Below are 21556 nucleotides of genomic sequence, written 5' to 3'. Positions count from 1 at the left end.
TTACCTCATCTGTGTAATCCCCTCAGACATATGTGAGAATAGTAATGGATCTTAGTTACAACCTGCTAAGATCATAGAAACCTCAGGCAGATTCTTCTTCTATTTACTGCCTGAGATAAAATAGCACAACTCCGGTACTATTTAAAAATAACAAACTTTTGATTGAAGAAAATAAACTAACTATATTTAACCACTCTCTCCTACAACATCCTAGCTTGTTGAGAGTTGCAAGAGAATGACTGGGTATGACAGTTAGGGGAGGAGCTATATTACAGCTCTGCTGTGGGTGTCCTCTTTCAACTTCCTGTTGGGAATGAGAATATCCCACAAGTAATGGATGATCCGTGGACTGGATACACCTTACAAGAGAAACATAAAATAAATTACAAAAAAAGTGACATTTCACAAAACACTAAGGGCCTGATGTTTAAAGTTCCCCGGCATGAAGAGAAATTACACAAATTCTTTGGGGGATTTTTTGAGCATTATATTATAATATAGGTGTCTCTCCTTCACATCCAGGACCCTGATAGCAAGATAAACCGCTCTCAAGATACAATTTGCCTTTATAAAATTTATTAAGGGGCTTCACAGTAATGACAGACTTCTTAGATCATCTCGACAGCATGGAGAGCTTTAAAGATCATTGGGCCCTAAATGTCCAAATACTGTCCCTTTAAATACAAAGTAACATTTCTGAGGCAGCAGTTACTGCTGAGCATGTGCAGTTCGCAGTGTATACCTATGGATCTGTGATTGGCTGATGGCTGTCACATGATACAAGAGGCCAGCAAATTTAGTGTTATTATTGTTATTGCATTGTTTTTTTATTATGCACTTGTTGATTATGCAATTCTACTGTACTTAATGGTCCTTTCACAAAATTATGTATTGCCGACTGTTTATCCTTTATAAATAACATAAAGTGCAATATGTAGTTTCTTACATCACACTTTTGGATTTATGCAGTCAGTACTGTAACGGTTGTTATTGTGCATTATTTATGGGTCACAGTAAAATGAGGGCTGCATATTTACTTGATTAATTAAAGAAACATAAAAAACACACATTTTTCATTCATGATTCGGATAGAGCATGCAATTTTAAGAAATTTTCCAATTTACTTCCATTATCTAATTTGCTTACTTCTCTGGGTATCCTTGTTGAAGACCATACCTAGGTAGGCTCAGGAGCAGCAATGCATTACTGGAAGCAAGCTGCTGATTGGTGGCAAAAATAAAATTTATGTATTTGGTCATGTGTTTAAAACTTTTACTCTAAAGACAGGACAGCATTTCTGCTTCACATTTGCCCTATTGAATAATGTTCCAGCTATGTCCTTGATGGTTGTGTCAGTAGTTGTAGCCATAAGAGGAGCACCTGCTGCTTGTACAGATAGAAAAACTAACTGCTTGGGACCACAAAAGGTTTGGATTTCAGAATAGATTGGATTTTGGAATATTTGCATCTTTACAATAGGACGTTTTGAAGAGGGGATGGCTGCGCTGACTTTTTGTCTCCCAAATATCTTTTGGCAAACTTCAAATTTGATTTTTTATGTTTTTTTTCTCCCCAACAATGGTTTTGTTTTCACCACAGGGAAGCACAGCTTTTTGTAGTCTTCAAGTTATAGTCCCACTATGAATGGTTTCTCCTATCTCAACTACAGATCTCTCCAGTACTGGCGTCTTGGTTGCTTTTCTGACTAATGCCCTCTTTACCTGGTCATTGACTTTTGGTTGACGCCCTTCACTTCTCAGAGATGTGATTGTGCTGTACTGTAATATTGGATTTTGGAATATTTGCATCTTTACAATAGGACGGTTTGGAGAGGGGATTGACTTTTTGTCTCCTAAATATCTTTTGGCAAACTTCAAATTCGATTTTATATGTTTCCCCCACCCCCCCCACCAACAATGGTTTTGTTTTCACCACAGGGAAGCACAGCTTTTTGTAGTCTTCAAGTTATGGTCCCACCATGAATGGTTTCTCCAAACTCAACTACAGATCTCTCCAGTACTGGCGTCTTGGTTGCTTTTCTGACTAATGCCCTCTTTACCTGGTCATTAACTTTTGGTGTACGGCCTTCAATAGTCAGAGAAGTGATTGTGCTGTACTGTAATATTGTTTTAACAGTGCTACTGGTCACAGCTTTTCAAAGTTTGTACAAATCCACTCTGACTGGTGCCTCTCCTTTATTCTGGACTGTTTAGAGAGCTCATGGTGACAATGATGCAGTCTGTAGGATATGCGCTCTAAAACTCTGGAGCCTGACAGAAACAGGTGTATTACTTTTTACACCAAACAACAATTTAATTGTACAAATCCCCTCACCCCAAAAAATAAAATGAATTCACGTTTGTAACACTACAGACTGCCAAAAGGCTCATGGGATGAATAATTATGCACTGTAGTATAGCAGCTGATAGCAAAGAAAGTGCAAAGTTAGCGCTAGGTTTGGGAATAATATATATATTTTTTAAACACACAATCATTTTAGCCATTTAAAAGTTGGTTCAAGCATGGAAAGTTTTGTGCATTTATGTAATAGAATTTCAAGATGACAAACTCCAAGAGCCTCTTGCTTTAAAGGGACAATCTATACCAGAATTTTTATTGTTTTAAAAGATAGACGATCCCTTTATTACCCATTCCCCAGTTTTGCATAACTAACATGGTTATATTAATATACTTTTTACCTCTGTAATTAATTACCTTGTATCTAAGCCTCTGCAGACTGCCCGCTTATTTAAGTTCTTTTGACAGACTTGCCTTTAAGCCAATCAGTGCTGGCTCATAGGAACTCCACGTGCATGAGCACAGTATTATCTATAGGGAACACATGAACTAACACCCTCTAGTGGTGAAAAACTGTCAAAATGCCCTGAGAGAAGAGGCGGCCTTCAAGGGCTTTGAAATTAGCATATGAACCTCCTAAGTTTAGCTTTCAACTAAGAATACCAAAAGAACAGAGCTTTTTGAGTGTGCCCTAATTGGGGATCAACTAAAGAAAACATATTGAGTGTCCATGGAACCGTTTTAAAATGTAAAAAGATAGTTGTTTTTTTTCCAGAAAATCCAAAATACATTAATAATTTCTCATTTATAAGAAACATCATTTATTAGAGGGATATCAAATTTAGACTTAAACATCCATGATTCACATACAGCATACAGTTTTAAGAGACTTTTCAATTGCCTTCTGTTTTTAAATTTACTGTGGTCTCTTGGTATCCTTTGTTGAAAAGCATACCTAGGTAAGCTCAGGAACAGCAAAGCACTACCAGGAGCTAGCTGATGATTGGTGGCTACACATATATCCCTCTTGACACAAGCTCACCAAATGTGCTCAGCTAGCTCCCAGTAGTGCATTGCTGCTAACCCTTTTACAGAGGTTAAACGCAGTTATATGTAAACAATTGTGCAATAATAAAATGCTTGTTAGAGCATTTTCTTTTGGAACTTTAAAAGGTACATAAAACCCAAAAGTTTTCTTTCATGATTCAGATAGAGAATACAATTTTAAACAACTTTCTAATTTACTTCTATAATCTAATCTGTTTCATTCTCTTGGTATCATTTGTTGAAGGAGCAGCAATGCACTACTAGTTTTTAATTTAACACATGGGTGAGCCAATCACATTCAATATATATATGCAGCCACCAATCAACAGCTAGAACCTAGGTTACCTGCTGCTCGAGAACTTGCCTAGATAAACCTTTCAACAAATGATAACAATAGAAGGAAGCAAATTAAATAATAGAAGTAAATTGGAAAGCTGTTTAAAATTGTATTCTCTATCTGACTCATGAAAGAAATTTTTTTGGGTTGCATGTCGCTTTAAGTCCCTTGAAGAACTACAATTGCAGCAATTGAAACCATGCGGTATGGCAGCTGAGTGCAAATGTGTAATGTGTCCCAGACACATTGTGCCCTAGGTACGCCACCCTAGTGAGACCATACTCTGAATATGTAGGTTATTTTGGGCACCACTTCACAAAATAAATATTATTTTAGGTTGTAAAGAGGGTTACTGGGTAAATATGATTTTGTCCAGAAAAGCAGTGGTGGCGAGACCATATTTTTAGCTAATGTACATTTTTATACAGGGATCTGCCATAATAAAAATGTCTTCTTAATTCAACAAGGAATGCTATGCTTCTTTATACAATGTGTAGATGGTAACCTCACCAAATAACAAAATAAACAAAAAAGTTTTTATTAACAATTTACCATTTTTGTTCACTAAAAGTTTCACCTACTGCTGACAGCCATAAATTATTATTTTTCTGCTCTATGGGTTACTACACCACTGCAATTTCACTCGACAGAAAAACTGAATTCTTGTTCACGATGGAAAAATATACAGATTTATTCAGTGAGGTTTTACAGAGGTGAGACATAAATATAACACCATGATCTGTCAGGAAATTCTAGCAGCTAACGGAAATTTCCATAGCGATTTTCTGACCAAAGAGATCTAGCTGTGTTATTTAGAAGAGGACCTCAGAAATTAGCACACAAATCAACTCCTTTTACTTTAAAACAACATCAGGATGCGCTATAGAATACAGCAACTTATTCATAAAACGGTTTAATAAAGGTGGCAGCAGCGTAAAACTAAACTATTTTACATATGCTTGGGGTAGACGTCAGGATACAGAATTACTCACCAAGCAAATATTACAGCCTATGCATTAGCCTTAACTGCAATTAATTAGAATCTGTTGCTACAGTCTATGTTTAAAATGACGTGAAACACAAAATTTAACTTTCACGATTCAGTTAAAATATATGATTTTAAAAGACTTTGAATTTAGTTCTATATTCAAATTTACTTGGTATCCTATGTTGAAAAGCATACCTAGGTAAGCTCAGAAGCATACACTACTGGGATGCAGCAAGCGCTACCCAGGGTGCTGAACCAGAAATGGCCCAGCTCCTAAGCTTACTTTCCTGCTTTTTCAAATAAAGATGCCAGGAGAACGAAGAAAAATTGATAATAGGAGTAAATTAGTTGCTTATAATTGCATGCTCTACCTGAATCACGAAAGAAAGAAAAAATGGATTTCATATCGATTTAGCATTAAAACTGGTTGTGAAGTGTACTGGATATGCTATTTTTTCAGTTTATCATGCCATGCCAGTACTAATAGGAAAGATACAGTCCTATAAACAACATATAAGAATATGAACTGTAAAAAGGTACTGATTCCAAATGATCCAAACCTGTTATAACGATAACTTTGTCCATATAGGAAGGATGTAACCTCCAAGAGATGTAATTTAATAGATAAAACCACAACATTACATTAAAGGGACACTAAACCCAAATTTTTTATTTCATGATTCAGATAGAGCATGCCATTTTAAGCAACTTTCTAATTTACTCCTATTATCACTTTTTCTTCGTTCTCTTGCTATCTTTATTTAAAAAGCAGGAATGTTAAGCTTAGGATTCGACCTATTTTAGGTTCAGCACCATGAACCAATAAGCAAGCATAACCCAGGTTCTGAACCAAAAATGGGCCGGCAATTAAGCTTTACATTCCTGCTTTTTAAATAAAGATAGCAAGAACGCAGAAAAATTAATAGGAGTAAATTAGAAAGTTGCTTAAAATTGCATGCGCTATCTGAATCATGTAAGAAAAAATTTGGGTTTAGTGTCCCTTTAACTACATGTATTAGTTCTTAAAATTTCAGACCTGTATCTGCTTTGTAGACGAGGTTTTTTATGGGTATGTAATCTTAACATACCAATAAAATTCAAGAAATCACAGAAAAATAGATGCATAAGAAAAGGCTCACTCTAGTAGAAGCCTTCACCAAGGTGGGATCAACTCTACTCAACACACATAGACTAGACCAGATTGGCATACATTCAATCAGGAAGCTTTAAGATTATCCTAGCTGTCTTGAAAGATATTTGTGCACCAAGCAGTTTGAAGAAAGATGAAATAAACACAATAAACAACTGGGAGAGCTTTGTTATTACTCCTATTACTGAGAAGAGAAAGTTACAGTATGTCGAATGGTAACTTTGCCCCCTGAAGTGACTTGCTCTCTCTGAAGCTTCCAAACTGCTTACCCCATCCATACTGGTCTCCAACAAGGAGTGGACAGGTAAGAAAATAACCATAACAGGAAATCTCTCATCTCCTGATCCAGGCTTATCACTTGATCTGTGTTACAAAGGCGAAGAAAGCTCAACTGCATAGGTTTTAGATGAAACCGGTTAAAAGGAACTGCATTTGAAGAAGCAAGCATTCAAAATTCTACTTCTATGCATAGCACCTCCATGGGAAGAGGAGTGTTCCGCTGCTTCAAACAGGCTGCCTGAAGTTTCTCCTGTGTTCTGTCGGCAGATACAGCCTCAGAAAACACAAAAACAATACCTGGGTACTGTGAATCAGCAAACATTTATGATACATTTATGCTCCATACATGATGTATGAGCAAGGCTAACAATATATTCATGTGACTGAGAGCCACTGAAAGCAACACTGTCTGAACTAGAATATTGTCCAGCTAAGGTGCTACATAAATTGTATGTGCTTAGGCCCACACAATAAAGACTACCAAAACCTTGGTGAACACCCTAGATGCTGTTGCTATACCAAACTGAAGAGATACAAATTTAATGTGACAGTCCATAAAGGAGAAAGAAACTAAACTTGGACCAGATGAACCAACCATCCTGCTCTAAATGAAGAACATTGCAGATACTTTCTATTTCAAAAGATTAAACCGTCAGAAATGTGTTCAGATAGTTCAGGTACAGAATGGGACACAAATGTCTTCTTTATTTGGAACTATAAACCGATTGTAATAAAATCCCTGTCCTTCTCTGATACAAACTGGAGCAATAACTCCATTCTGTTCCAGATCTGCCACACAAGAAAGCAAATCCCTGGCACAAACTGGATCCCAAGAGGATTGAGAACCAAAAATATGTCCCAAGGGAGCCTGGAGCTCATTATGTAATCCTCTGAGACTATTCTCAGGGACCATCTATCTGAAAGTGACATCTACAAGACATTACGAAAATCCTGCAGTCTTTCCCCTCCAGGAAAAAAAAAATTCCTGCTCAGACCTTGATGCAGACTTGGAGGTGGATTACAACTTCTTGGGTCTACCAGGATTACTAGGGAGTGCCGGAGGACATACTGTTAGAGGAAGCATTGTTTAATATGTGACCTGGATTGTTTAAGGGATGAAAAGTCCCCCTAGACCAACACTGTCATTATCTTGAGCCCTGAAAATTGTAAAAGTGCTTATCAACCCCAACAGAGCTTTTTACAGCACACAGCAAAGCAAAAGATTGCCACCACAACAAGGAGGGAAGGAATAGTTACCCATGATGCCACATGCACAGCAAGCCATTACCTGCAAAAAACTAAGTGCTTGAAGAACGCTACAGGTATTAAAATTCTCTAATGCTTTCTAGCTTATTAGTACCCTCAAAAATCTAAATCTGTGCTGAAAATGTGCAAAATATAATTACTGTACCTTCTGGCCATTTTACTAATGCTATAGTAAGACAGGGATTGGCCCAGGAAGGTATCAAATTCGCTTACCTGAAAAACCTTCCATCACTCACGACAGCAGTTAGTCAATCTGCATCAGAGTAAGATGGCTCATTTTAGGAAATGCAAGGAGCTGCATACCATAGACCAAGAAACTGGTGGATAAATACACATTTTACAAGGGGGACTATGGCATCTACACCCTGGGAGAAGATTCTCACTTCCCAGCAATACTTCTGTCACCCACCAGTCTTAACATGTGCTAATGGAAAATATGGCTCTCAGATTGGTTAGATAACCCAATAACCCTTATCATTTTTCTTAAAAGACACTTGAGGTTTCGTCCTCTCTTTAAGAAGGCAAAACAATAACCAAAGCTCTGGAATCTTAAGGGTATTTTGCCTCCTCCTGGTGGGCAGGGTCTTATACACCACATGTGGACTCTCACAAATCCTATGAAAGAAACACATTTTCTATATTTCGAAACAGTTTTTATTTGATTAAAGATCACTGTAAGATCACAGCAAATAACACAGTACTTTAAATCCTTGAGCAGCAAATATTTTAGCAAAAATCACATCATGCTGATATTTTCTCATAATAAATATGTGGTATGGGGCAAGATGAAGGGGAGATTATCTATAGTGACCACAAGTAGGGATAGCTCCTCGAGGCCTCAAGTTTAGTGACTACAGGCCTCTACTGCTAATTTAAATAAAGGCAGAAAAAATGCCTTTGGTCATATCTAACTAGAGACCAATTCATTCGGGTGAAGTGACATTAGCAATTTCAGTTCAGTTGAAATGAGTTTTTTGTTATATTATTATTTTGTGCTATTATATAAATATTTCAAGAGGAAAACATACCCTTACTGGGTTCTCATCTTGCAAGGCAATGAAACCTAATTTACACCTTTCACATAAGATCAATATGAATTTATTAGCGCCCATTATTTCTGCAAGCAATGATAATTTTATGCGGTAATAGAGCTGAGCTCTCTCAGGGTTTAATGAAATATGTTATTTTACTGTAAGCTCTAACAATGTAGTGACAGCTTTTCTGCTTAGCACAGAAGATATTTATACCAATTATACTTGTGGATGTATGCATATTTGTCAAGAGACTGTTCATGCAAATTTTGGAATTAAACTTTATTGATGTTCATTACACTAGAAAAGGAACAAGGTTTCCATATGCGTGTTTACAAGTACTGAAACTGACATATAGCTAAGGATATAATCGTACACTGCTTCCCAGCCAGTATGTGACAAGAGAGTGTAATATCAATAAATGAGAAAGCTGCAATTTCAAACTTACATTTATTAAATATTATTTACTTATTTCTTTCTGCATTTTTTATATAATGATGAGTAAATCTTGTAGAGTTTTAAAGGGCTCATATGATGTCTTTTTTAGTTATTTTATTTGGTGGCAGTACACAATATATTGGAATAATGGACGCAGATGTTATTTTATACACACTATAAAGCAGTGCAAAGGTTTTGCAGATTCATTGTGTGCACAGCCCATTCAACTTGATCCCATAAATGTTCACATTTAGGGACTGTGCTAGCTATAGCATTAAAGGGACAGTCAACACCAGAATTGTTGTTGTTTAAGATAGATAATCCCTTTATTACCCATTCCCAAGTTTTGCATAACCAACACTGTTATATTAATATACTTTTTACTTCTGTGACTAACTGGTATCTAAGCATCTTCTGACCGCCCCTAATCACATGACTATTAGTTATCTATTGACTTGCATTTCAGCCAATTAGTGCAGTGTCTGCCACTAGCCACGGGCGCGATAACAATGTTATCTATATGGCCTACATGAGCTAGCTCTCCCCTGCTGTAAAAAGCTAATAAAAAAGAGGCGGCCTTCAAGGGCTTAAAAATTATCACATGAGCCTTCCTATGTTTGCTTTCAACTAGAATACCAAGAGAACAAAGCAAAATTGTTGATAAAAGTAAATTGGAAAGTTGTTTAAAATGACATGCCCTATTTGAAAAATTAAAGGTTTTCTTGGACTTGACTATCCCTTTAAGGCAAAGTCAGGGGCATGGCCTGAAACCATTGAGAGACAATCAGTGCCTTTTAAAATGGAACTTTGCCTTGTTGAAGAATTCCATTGGGGTCAGGGAATATTGATACATTAAAGGGACAGTCTACACCAGAATGTTTATTGTTTAAAAAAAATAATCTCTTTATTACCCATTCCCCAGTTTTGCATAAGAAACACTGCTATATTAATGTACTTTTTACCTCTGTGATTACCTTGTATCTAAGCCTCTGCAGACTGCCACCTTATTTCAGTTCTTTTGACAGACTTGCATTTTAACCAATCAGTGCCCTCTCATAAATAAATCCACAGATGTGAGCACAATTTGTATCTATTTGGCACACATCAACTAATGCCATCTAGCTATGAAAAACTGTCAAATGCATTCAGATAAGGGGTGGCCTTTAAGGGCTTAGAAATTAGCATATGAACCTACCTAGGTTTAGCTTTCAACTAAGAATACCAAGAGAACAAAGAAAATGTGATAATAAAAGTAAATTGAAAAGCTGTTTAAAATGACATGCCCTATCTGAATCATGAAAGTTTAATTTTGACTAGACTGTCCCTTTAAGCAACATTACTAATAAAGTGTGAAAAGGGCTTCTTAAAGGGACAATCTAGTATAAATTAAACTTTCATTATTCAGATAGGACTTTTAATTTTAATCAACTTTCCAATTTACTTTTATCATCAAATTTGCTTTTTTCTCTTGGTATTCTTAGTTTAAACTAAACATAGGTAGGCTCATATGCTAATTTCTAAGCCTTTGAGGGCTGCCTCTTATCACATTCTTTTTAAGTCTCTTTTCAACACAAAGAGACAGAAAGTACACGTGGGCCATATAGATAACACTGTGTTCAGGCACAGAGGGTTATTTAAGAGTTAGCACAACACAATGCTAAATGTAAGACAATAGATAATAAACAGTCACAGTCATGTGATCAGGGGGCTGGAAGAAGGTTCCTAGATACAAGGTAATCACAGAGGTAAAAAGTATATTAATATAACAGTGTTTGTTATGCAAAACTGGGGAATGGGTAATAAAGGGATTATCTATCTTTTAAAACAATAACAATTCTATGGTAGACTGTCCCTTTAATTAGGAGAGGGGGAAAATCTACTAACATTCATGCATTTACATTCGATAATGCACAGCTTTGGTTCAGTATGAGATTTTAGACAGTAATACAAAATCTAACAAAAATATTTATTTCACTGGCTGTGTTTCATTTATATTCATCATGTACCCTGGCTTGTGCAACCGGAGGTCTCCAATGCAGCTCCTCATCGAGTGGGAGAAGTTAATCGATAAGAGTTATGAAGCCAATCTCTAAAGAAGCATTGTGTTTAGCATGTAAAACATGGGTAAGTTCATTTGCTACATTTACCATTTTCACTAAATACACAAGTTTGGTTTCAGTCGTTTTATGAGTTTTACTTCTGACCCTAAACAAAGACCATTTATAGTGAAAACAGTTGGTAGAGACTGCTGTGTTGCACTCTAGGAGTTTGGCTATTTCTGGCTATATGGCCAGAATATATTAGAAGGCAGAGGTCACACTGAAAATAAAGAGAGGACATCTGACACCTGCATACATAGGATGACTTCTAACATCACTTTCTATAATCAGATTGTAAAAAATTTCTACTTAGACTTTTCATAATACATCCTGTATATATTATATCAAATATGTTTGACTCATTAACAAGTTGTCTCCTTTCTTTAGGTAAAATAGTGCAATGTAGGTGCCAGGACATATCTTTTTTTAATGAACGATACTCACTCTCTCTATCTCTTGCAGGTATAGGAGGGCTATATCCCCAGCCTTCTCGTAGCAAGTGATGATTTCTTGGTCACGGTCCACATGAAGGCTGTTGGTAGAGGAAGAGACTGACAGCTTTTCTAGACAAAGCCCTAGGACAGAGAGACAAAGACAGAAATGATTTGGATTAACCTTGCTGCCTTTGATTACTTGTGTCCTTCTTGTACTAAAGTGATAACAAATGTTACCATTTACAACATTTATTGTTTCATAAATCCACTTTGTTACACTTGTTTTTCACCTTAATTGATATCATTGAATTTTTTCTTTGTCTCTCGTGCTATCTTTATTTGAAAAAGCAGGAATCTAAGCTTAGGAGATGGCCCATTTTTTGTTTCAGCACCCTTGGTAGTGCTTGCTGAATGGTGGTTACATTTACCCATCAATGAGCAAACGCTACCCAGGTAATAGAGTAAATTAGAAAGTTGCTTACAATTGCATGCTCTATCTGAATCATGAAAGAAAAAAATTTGGTTTCATATCTCTTTAAAAGAGATTTTTCAGTTTACACCTACTATCAACTTTGTATTTGTACCTGATAATTTCTTTCTTGGTAGTGTGAGTCCACAAGACCTTACTCTTGGGATTGCATCACCTGGCCACCAGGAGACGACCAAGACACCCTACACAAGAGCTCTTAAATATCCCTCCTACTTCCCCTTCTCTCCCAGTAGAACATATAGCCGAGGACAGGAAGAAAAGTAAAAAAAAAATATTAGGGTAAAGAGGTGCAAAACTAGGACGGCAACAAACAGAAAAAATTGGGTAGGTTTGTGGACTCTCCCTACCACCATAGAAACTAATTTATCAGGTAACAATACATTTTGTTTTCTTTCTAATAGTAGTGAGAGTCCAAGAGATTTTACTCTTGGGAACCAATACCCAAGCTGTAAAGTCCAAAAAACACCCTCCCACTGCCCTGATCCCCTAAACAGCTCTCTTACTCTCCCCCTCCCACTGCCATATTTGTTACTGGCAATCAGCCTGCCAGTAACAAATTATGATTTTTTTTTTAATTATTTTTTTATTTAATAATTATTTTTTGTTTTTTTTTCTGTAGTGTAGGGAACCTTGACCCTCCCTCCGATCCAAACAAGAAAAAAGTGAGGATCGCTACAGACAGTGTCACTGTCTGTAATGACCAGGCAATCTTGCTTCATATGGTAACAGAGCCCTGATCCTCTACCGTTACCATATGAAGGCACAGAGGCCTGCAGGCCACCAAAAACAGAATTTATGTTTACCTGATAAATTTCTTTCTCCAACGGTGTGTCCGGTCCACGGCGTCATCCTTACTTGTGGGATATTCTCTTCCCCAACAGGAAATGGCAAAGAGCCCAGCAAAGCTGGTCACATGATCCCTCCTAGGCTCCGCCTACCCCAGTCATTCGACCGACGTTAAGGAGGAATATTTGCATAGGAGAAACCATATGGTACCGTGGTGACTGTAGTTAAAGAAAATAAAATATCAGACCTGATTAAAAAAAAAAACCAGGGCGGGCCGTGGACCGGACACACCGTTGGAGAAAGAAATTTATCAGGTAAACATAAATTCTGTTTTCTCCAACATAGGTGTGTCCGGTCCACGGCGTCATCCTTACTTGTGGGAACCAATACCAAAGCTTTAGGACACGGATGAAGGGAGGGAGCAAATCAGGTCACCTAAATGGAAGGCACCACGGCTTGCAAAACCTTTCTCCCAAAAATAGCCTCAGAAGAAGCAAAAGTATCAAACTTGTAAAATTTGGTAAAAGTGTGCAGTGAAGACCAAGTCGCTGCCCTACATATCTGATCAACAGAAGCCTCGTTCTTGAAGGCCCATGTGGAAGCCACAGCCCTAGTGGAATGAGCTGTGATTCTTTCGGGAGGCTGCCGTCCGGCAGTCTCGTAAGCCAATCTGATGATGCTTTTAATCCAAAAAGAGAGAGAGGTAGAAGTTGCTTTTTGACCTCTCCTTTTACCTGAATAAACAACAAACAAGGAAGATGTTTGTCTAAAATCCTTTGTAGCATCTAAATAGAATTTTAGAGCGCGAACAACATCCAAATTGTGCAACAAACGTTCCTTCTTTGAAACTGGTTTTGGACACAGAGAAGGTACGATAATCTCCTGGTTAATGTTTTTGTTAGAAACAACTTTTGGAAGAAAACCAGGTTTAGTACGTAAAACCACCTTATCTGCATGGAACACCAGATAAGGAGGAGAACACTGCAGAGCAGATAATTCTGAGACTCTTCTAGCAGAAGAAATCGCAACTAAAAACAAAACTTTCCAAGATAATAACTTAATATCAACGGAATGTAAGGGTTCAAACGGAACCCCCTGAAGAACTGTCAAAATTCACCAAATTTTCACCACAGCGTCTTAAAGCCTTGAAAATATTGCACACCAATTTTGGAAGCTTTAACCCTTAAAATAACGGAACCGGAGCCGTTTTAAGCTTTAAACCCCTTTACAGTCCCTGGTATCTGCTTTGCTGAGACCCAACCAAACCCAAAGGGGAATACGATACCAAATGACGCCTTCAGAAGTCTTTTATAAGTATCAGAGCTCCTCTCACATGCGACTGCATGCCATGCCTCTCAAAAACAAGTGCGCAACACCGGCGCGAAAATGAGACTCTGCCTATGCTTTGGGAAAGCCCCTAAAGAATAAGGTGTCTAAAACAGTGCCTGCCGATATTATTAAATCAAAATACCCAGAATAAATGATTGAATAATGAAAAACTACAGTTAAACACTAAAAAACTCTAAGCCATCTCCGTGGAGATGTTGCCTGTACAACGGCAAAGAGAATGACTGGGGTAGGCGGAGCCTAGGAGGGATCATGTGACCAGCTTTGCTGGGCTCTTTGCCATTTCCTGTTGGGGAAGAGAATATCCCACAAGTAAGGATGACGCCGTGGACCGGACACACCTATGTTGGAGAAAGCAAGTCTCTGTTGTCACTTCACAACCGAGACTGCTTGGGCTTCCTGAAGGACCGACGTAGTTCTATATTTTTTGGTACGATGAGCTATGTGCCTGTTGTATTTAATGAACACACCTATCTATAATATCAGACTGTTATTTCCATGGACATTATTGAATAATGAAATGCTAAGGGACATTTGTCTATACAAAGGGTTAAATGCACACTGACCTACAGTTCCAGTTCAGAGGTGACAAGACAAGTGGAAACCAGTTGGAAATCTGATGAAACAATAGATCAGAAGGATACCACAGGATTCACTAAGACATTTTACAACCCTTACAAACATTTTAGCATTTCAGCACAGGTGGTGTCATAAACTATAAGGCCCTGATTTTATCTCTTTCACCAATAGCCTAAGGAAGTGACTTCTACCCCCATTCATATAATGATGTCATCTGGTCTCTGACTGAAGAATTTATAGATGAGTGTGGGCTGGGCTATGTAAGAGAATGAATGACTATAAAAGTTAGTTGCCATTGTAGGCTAGGGTAAGCTCTCTCTTCTCACTCACCTCTCCCCTTCCATCTCTCTCTCTCCCCTTTTCCACCTTCCCTTTCCTTCCCTTACATTAGTTAGCAACTTGTTTCTATGTAAATACTTATTTTCTGTCTAATAAAAGATATAATTTTTTAAAGCAGCGTCCTGATTTCCTAAGATAAAGGTAATATTAGTGAGGAAACAGTAACTAAAAAGTTAGCAGATTCTACATTTGGCACCCCATTCGGGACGTGGATAAATCACTAATTCCACGTTGAACTACAGCTGAATTTGCTAAACTGAAGTACTGGAGCTGCAAGAACTCTTTGTGAATAGAGGTCAGACCGGACCTATCTGTGTGGGAAGTGTGCAGATCTACAAGACACTGTGTAGTGAGAAAGCTGCAAGTACCGTAAGTATATGTTTCTTTATGTTTATGTTATGTTCCTGTATGCTACAGAAAAGTAAATGTATTAATTGTTTCTAGCTGAATTAAGTTTACTAAAATCTGAAAACAAGAGAGTAACCAGACATCTCTGAGGGTAAAGTGTAATAGGCATAGCCCAGTTTTACATGCAGCTCAAAAGGAGATCCCTCTAGGTCTAGATTTTAGGCTAATAATGCAAAAGGTTTGTTGATGTTAGATCTGTACTGTGTATAGTGTGTTGTGTGAGGAAGTCAAGAGTGATTGATTTATGGAATAAACTTCCTCAAGAGGTAGTAGCAACAAACACTGTGGGGGACTTTAAAAATGCATGGGACAAGCATAGGGCTATCCTACGAACTAGATAAGTTTATACTGTTAGGTAAGGTGGGGCAGACTTGCTGGGCCTATGGCTCTTATCTGCCGTCAATATCTATGTTTCTATGTTTCTATCAGTGTGTACATCTGTACTGTGTATAGTGTGTTGTGTGATCAGTGTGTACATCTGTACTGTGTATAGTGTGTTGTGTGATCAGTGTGTACATCTGTACTGTGTATAGTTTGTTGTGTGATCATTGTGTACATCTGTACTGTGTATAGTGTGTTGTGTGAATCTGGTGTGTGTATTGTTAGTAAGAATGGAACTGGTTGAGAAATACATTAAGAAATATGCCTCTGTCACATTTATTACATGTACAGAAGATCCATTGACACATCAGTTTTATAATGTAATTAAACAATGTGAAAAGCACAATAATGAACTAAGTAGAAAACTGTTTCAGAAAGACATAGAAAAAAGAGAGCTAAGTAATTTACTAAGTATGTTTCTAAGAATGAAAGAGATTGCTGAACAGAAAGAGTTGGAATGGAAGGCAGAAAGAACTGATATCATAGAACAGCTGGATAAACTTGGTCATTCTATTATGGCTGTTGCTAGTTCCTCTGAAAAGAGATGTGAGTGTGATACACTGAGTGAAGAGATAGACAAACTTACTAAAGTGAATGCTGAGCTACAAGAGATGCTTAATGAATGTGAAGTGAGGTGTGGCATGGGAGAACAATTAGTAATATGTATGGAAGAAAAGGAAATGCAGAGAGAGAATGTTATTGCATCACTTAAGGCAGATTTATGGGAGTCTGAATCACAGCTTTTAAATAAGGAACAATGTATCTTGTCTCTTAAAGCACAGGGGATACAAGACAAATGCAACTGTTACAGGAGTAGTCTAGCACGTGTGTCCTTTAGAAGTAGATGGTAATGAAAGTCAAACTATAGAACTAGATGGACAAACCCCTAACATTCCTGACAGTTCTTTGTTAACTTTAAACCAAGTCCCCTCTATTCTAACTCCCCAAATAGAATGCAGACAAAGTAACCCCCAATTACAGACTAAAGTAAATAATCATAGTAACTCTACCCCCCTTACAATACAAGACCGTAATAATTTGTGCCATATTTTAGGTCACTTTGATACCTCCACACCACCTGTAATCCTTTCTAATAAGTTAGAGGCTGTTACTACTCAGTATAATTTAGGCAACAGAGATGCCTGTGCTTTGCTCCGGGCCTGGTTTCCATCACAAGTAGCTGCACAGCTAAGGGCACCAGTAGGCACCCATAAAGGAGTGTCTCCTGATATTGATGCAAACTGGGGAAATTCAGGGGACAGATTAAAGGAATTACAGTATGTAATGTGTTGTCGTGATGCGAGGTACCAGTGCCATAGCAAATGCAATTTTAAAGGAAGGACATGACTCGATTTTGTTTTGCACTGAGTACCTTGCACTGTATAAGATAACTTATAACTGCCCTAACATGTCCCCAGATGATGCAGATTTTCTGTATTCTATGGCAAATAAATGCACATTAATTGACAGTAGTACAAGAATCACTCTTAGAAATGCCAGCTCCTATACAAACTTTGTTAACATACTTAAAGATTGGTTTAAAGACTCAAAGCATAAGAATGCTACTCATAATAATATATCTATGCTAACTGAGAGTCAGGGAAAGCAGAGATTTTTGAGACGTTGTTTTAAATGTGGAAAGTTTGGGCACATCATGAGGGAATGTGTGACATCAATGAGAGATACCAGGAATAAAAATTACATTAGGAAGCAGAACAAAATATCATATTTAAGTAAGGAGGGAAAATACAGTGCTATATTTGAAGGTAAAAAGGAACAGAATATATCTTCTTTAACAAAGAAAGAAATAATAGAAGAACCTACTAGGGAGGAAACTTGCAAAGAGCCCCCATCTAAAAAAGACTCAGCAAAATTGCAAAGAGCCCCCATCTAAAAAAGAAGGGACAAATGTTCAATTTCAGATGCCTTACAGAAACTGGCCATTTTGGGCACTGTTTAATTATACACAATTGGCAATGCATCTATTGATATTCAATTTAGCTCAGCCTGTGTATATTGCCAATTGATTGCAGAAATCTGTCCCTATTCTCTACATTCTATTACCCTGTATTCCATGTATAGTGATGGTAGAATTTTACTATAGGCAAGTAGAGATTTATTTTGGTTTCATTTATTTACTTTGTATTTGTGTCTATATTGATGTTATGTTTCTTTTTTTTTTAGGGCTATTACTTGAAGAGAAGAGAACTTTGTACAGTCTACTTCTAGAAATTAAGAATTTTGTAATTGTTTATTTTTATTCACAGGTTGTTGCTATTCATGAATAAAAGGTTTATAGTATAAAGAAATGCATTTCCCCCTTTTTCTTAAAGACCACGTGGTACTTTATGATGAGCTCATCAGTTACATAAATGTAATATAGTCACAATGAATTGTTTGCAAACAATTGATCATAACCAGTTTATTTTAAAAGTCATGGTTTCAAGTACTGTTTTATATGTCTATGTTATTTTGTTTGTGTTATTAATGTCATGAACTAACAATTCTGATTACTTACAGAAGCAACCTATACCATCACCCAAAGAAGCACAAATCATTTACTGTAGAGAAGACTAGATATTTTAAATTGGATAATTTAATGCAAAATCCAAATTTAGTTATTTAAGAACGCTGTTATATTTAAAGAGAACAGCAACATGTTTTGTGTGGCGTACTGTTTTTATGTTGTGTTTGTTCTGTTTTATATGTGTAAAATGAATTATTGTTATTTTTTGTAATATTGTTCCTTTTCTATCAAGGAACCAAACGGGGGATCCCTTCACTACCATTTTTGTATTTTTAAGTACATTTTTTATTCACTACCATTTTTGTATTTTAAGGACATTTTTTTTTATTCACTACCATTTTTGTATTTTTAAGCACGTTTTTATTTTTTTTTATTATTTTTTTATCACAATAGGTAACATTTTTTTTAAATGCTTCCGTATTAGTTTTTTTTTTAAATTCTGTTTCGCCTCACTGGGCAATGTTTTTCAGTAATATTTTTCATAAGCCAAAGAGTATAACATTGTCCACTTATAGGTCTCTAAGTGCTGACCAGTAGATTATAAGACTGTGTGCATGCCTTGAAGCAGATAATGATACTGTGATTTAATGTTAAAGAAAGTAATATAAATGTTATGTTAAAGAAAGTAATATAAATGTTTGCTAAGCTATATGCTACGTTTTGTTTATGACCTCAGATAGCAGGCATTTTGTATTAATAAATTATAATCTGTCACAAATGTATAACATACAAATCTCACAATATGCCAGAAAATAATTTGCAAAGTTCGAGCACTACTCCTAGTAGTAGTCATAAAGATTATGGCCTAGATTTGGAGTTCGGCGGTAAAAGGGCTGTTAACGCTCCGCGGGTTTTTTTCTGGCCGCACCATAAAATTAACTCTGGTATCGAGAGTCCAAAAAAATGCTGCGTTAGGCTCCAAAAAAGGAGCGTAGAGCATTTTTACCGCAAATGCAACTCTCGATACCAGAGTTGCTTACGGACGTGGCCAGCCTCAAAAACGTGCTCGTGCACGATTCTCCCATAGGAAACAATGGGGCTGTTTGAGCTGAAAAAAAACCTAACACCTGCAAAAAAGCCGCGTTCAGCTCCTAACGCAGCCCCATTGTTTCCTATGGGAAAACACTTCCTACGTCTGCACCTAACACCCTAACATGTACCCCGAGTCTAAACACCCCTAACCTTACACTTATTAACCCCTATTCTGCCGCCCCCGCTATCGCTGACCCCTGCATTACACTTTTAACCCCTAATCTGCCGCTCCGTAAACCGCCGCCACCTACGTTATCCCTATGTACCCCTAATCTGCTGCCCTAACATCGCCGACCCCTATGTTATATTTATTAACCCCTAATCTGCCCCCCACAACGTCGCCGACACCTGCCTACACTTATTAACCCCTAATCTGCCGAGCGGACCTGAGCGCTACTATAATAAAGTTATTAACCCCTAATCCGCCTCACTAACCCTATCATAAATAGTATTAACCCCTAATCTGCCCTCCCTAACATCGCCGACACCTACCTTCAATTATTAACCCCTAATCTTCCGATCGGAGCTCACCGCTATTCTAATAAATGTATTAACCCCTAAAGCTAAGTCTAACCCTAACCCTAACACCCCCCTAACTTAAATATAATTTACATCTAACGAAATAAATTAACTCTTATTAAATAAATTAATCCTATTTAAAGCTAAATACTTACCTGTAAAATAAACCCTAATATAGCTACAATATAAATTATAATTATATTATAGCTATTTTAGGATTAATATTTATTTTACAGGCAACTTGGTATTTATTTTAACTAGGTACAATAGCTATTAAATAGTTAAGAACTATTTAATAGTTACCTAGTTAAAATATTTACAAAATTACCTGTAAAATAAATCCTAACCTAAGATATAATTAAACCTAACACTACCCTATCAATAAAATAATTAAATAAACTACCTACAATTACCTACAATTAACCTAACACTACACTATCAATAAATTAAATAAACACAATTTCTACAAATAAATACAATTAAATAAACTAGCTAAAGTACAAAAAATAAAAAAGAACTAAGTTACAGAAAATAAAAAAATATTTACAAACATAAGAAAAATATTACAACAATTTTAAACTAATTACACCTACTCTAAGCCCCCTAATAAAATAACAAAGCCCCCCAAAATAAAAAATTCACTACCCTATTCTAAATAAAAAAAGTTACAAGATCTTTTACCTTACCAGCCCTGAACAGGGCCCTTTGCGGGGCATGCCCCAAGAAGTTCAGCTCTTTTGCCTGTAAAAAAAAACATACAATACCCCCCCCCCCCAACATTACAACCCACCACCCACATACCCCTAATCTAACCCAAACCCCCCTTAAATAAACCTAACACTAATCCCCTGAAGATCTTCCTACCTTGTCTTCACCATCCAGGTATCACCGATCGGTCCTGGCTCCGATATCTTCATCCAACCCAAGCGGGGGCTAGACATCCACTGAAGAAGTCCAGAAGAGGGTCCAAAGTCTTCCTCCTATCCGGCAAGAAGAGGACATCCGGACCGGCAAACATCTTCTCCAAGCGGCATCTTCTATCTTCTTCCATCCGGAGCGAAGCGGCAGGATCCTGAAGACCTCCAGCGCGGAACGTCCATCCGGCCCGACGACTGATCGACGAATGACTGTTCCTTTAAGGGACGTCATCCAAGATGGCGTCCCTCGAATTCCGATTGGCTGATAGGATTCTATCAGCCAATCGGAATTAAGGTAGGAATTTTCTGATTGGCTGATGGAATCAGCCAATCAGAATCTAGTTCAATCCGATTGGCTGATCCAATCAGCCAATCAGATTGAGCTCGCATTCTATTGGCTGTTCCGATCAGCCAATAGAATGCGAGCTCAATCTGATTGGCTGATTGGATCAGCCAATCGGATTGAACTAGATTCTGATTGGCTGATTCCATCAGCCAATCAGAAAATTCCTACCTTAATTCCGATTGGCTGATAGAATCCTATCAGCCAATCGGAATTCGAGGGACGCCATCTTGGATGACGTCCCTTAAAGGAACAGTCATTCGTCGATCAGTCGTCGGGCCGGATGGACGTTCCGCGCTGGAGGTCTTCAGGATCCTGCCGCTTCGCTCCGGATGGAAGAAGATAGAAGATGCCGCTTGGAGAAGATGTTTGCCGGTCCGGATGTCCTCTTCTTGCCGGATAGGAGGAAGACTTTGGACCCTCTTCTGGACTTCTTCAGTGGATGTCTAGCCCCCGCTTGGGTTGGATGAAGATATCGGAGCCAGGACCGATCGGTGATACCTGGATGGTGAAGACAAGGT

General features: G+C 37.5%; 1 protein-coding gene across 2 annotated transcripts in view; it reads right to left on the bottom strand.

The window, feature by feature from the left end:
• The window catches only part of TTC7B (tetratricopeptide repeat domain 7B), an 840626-nt gene that overhangs the window by 726608 nt on the left and 92462 nt on the right, over positions 1-21556 (bottom strand). For both annotated transcript variants that reach the window (XM_053697563.1, XM_053697564.1), the window contains exon 4: positions 11378-11508. In XM_053697563.1, coding sequence (XP_053553538.1) covers positions 11378-11508 — 131 coding nt within the window. The remainder of the gene's footprint in view (positions 1-11377; positions 11509-21556) is intronic.

The sequence above is a fragment of the Bombina bombina genome, chromosome 1, assembly GCF_027579735.1.
Source record: "Bombina bombina isolate aBomBom1 chromosome 1, aBomBom1.pri, whole genome shotgun sequence".
NCBI classification, from domain to species: Eukaryota; Metazoa; Chordata; class Amphibia; order Anura; family Bombinatoridae; genus Bombina; species Bombina bombina.
This window is presented reverse-complemented; position numbering and strand designations above follow the sequence as displayed.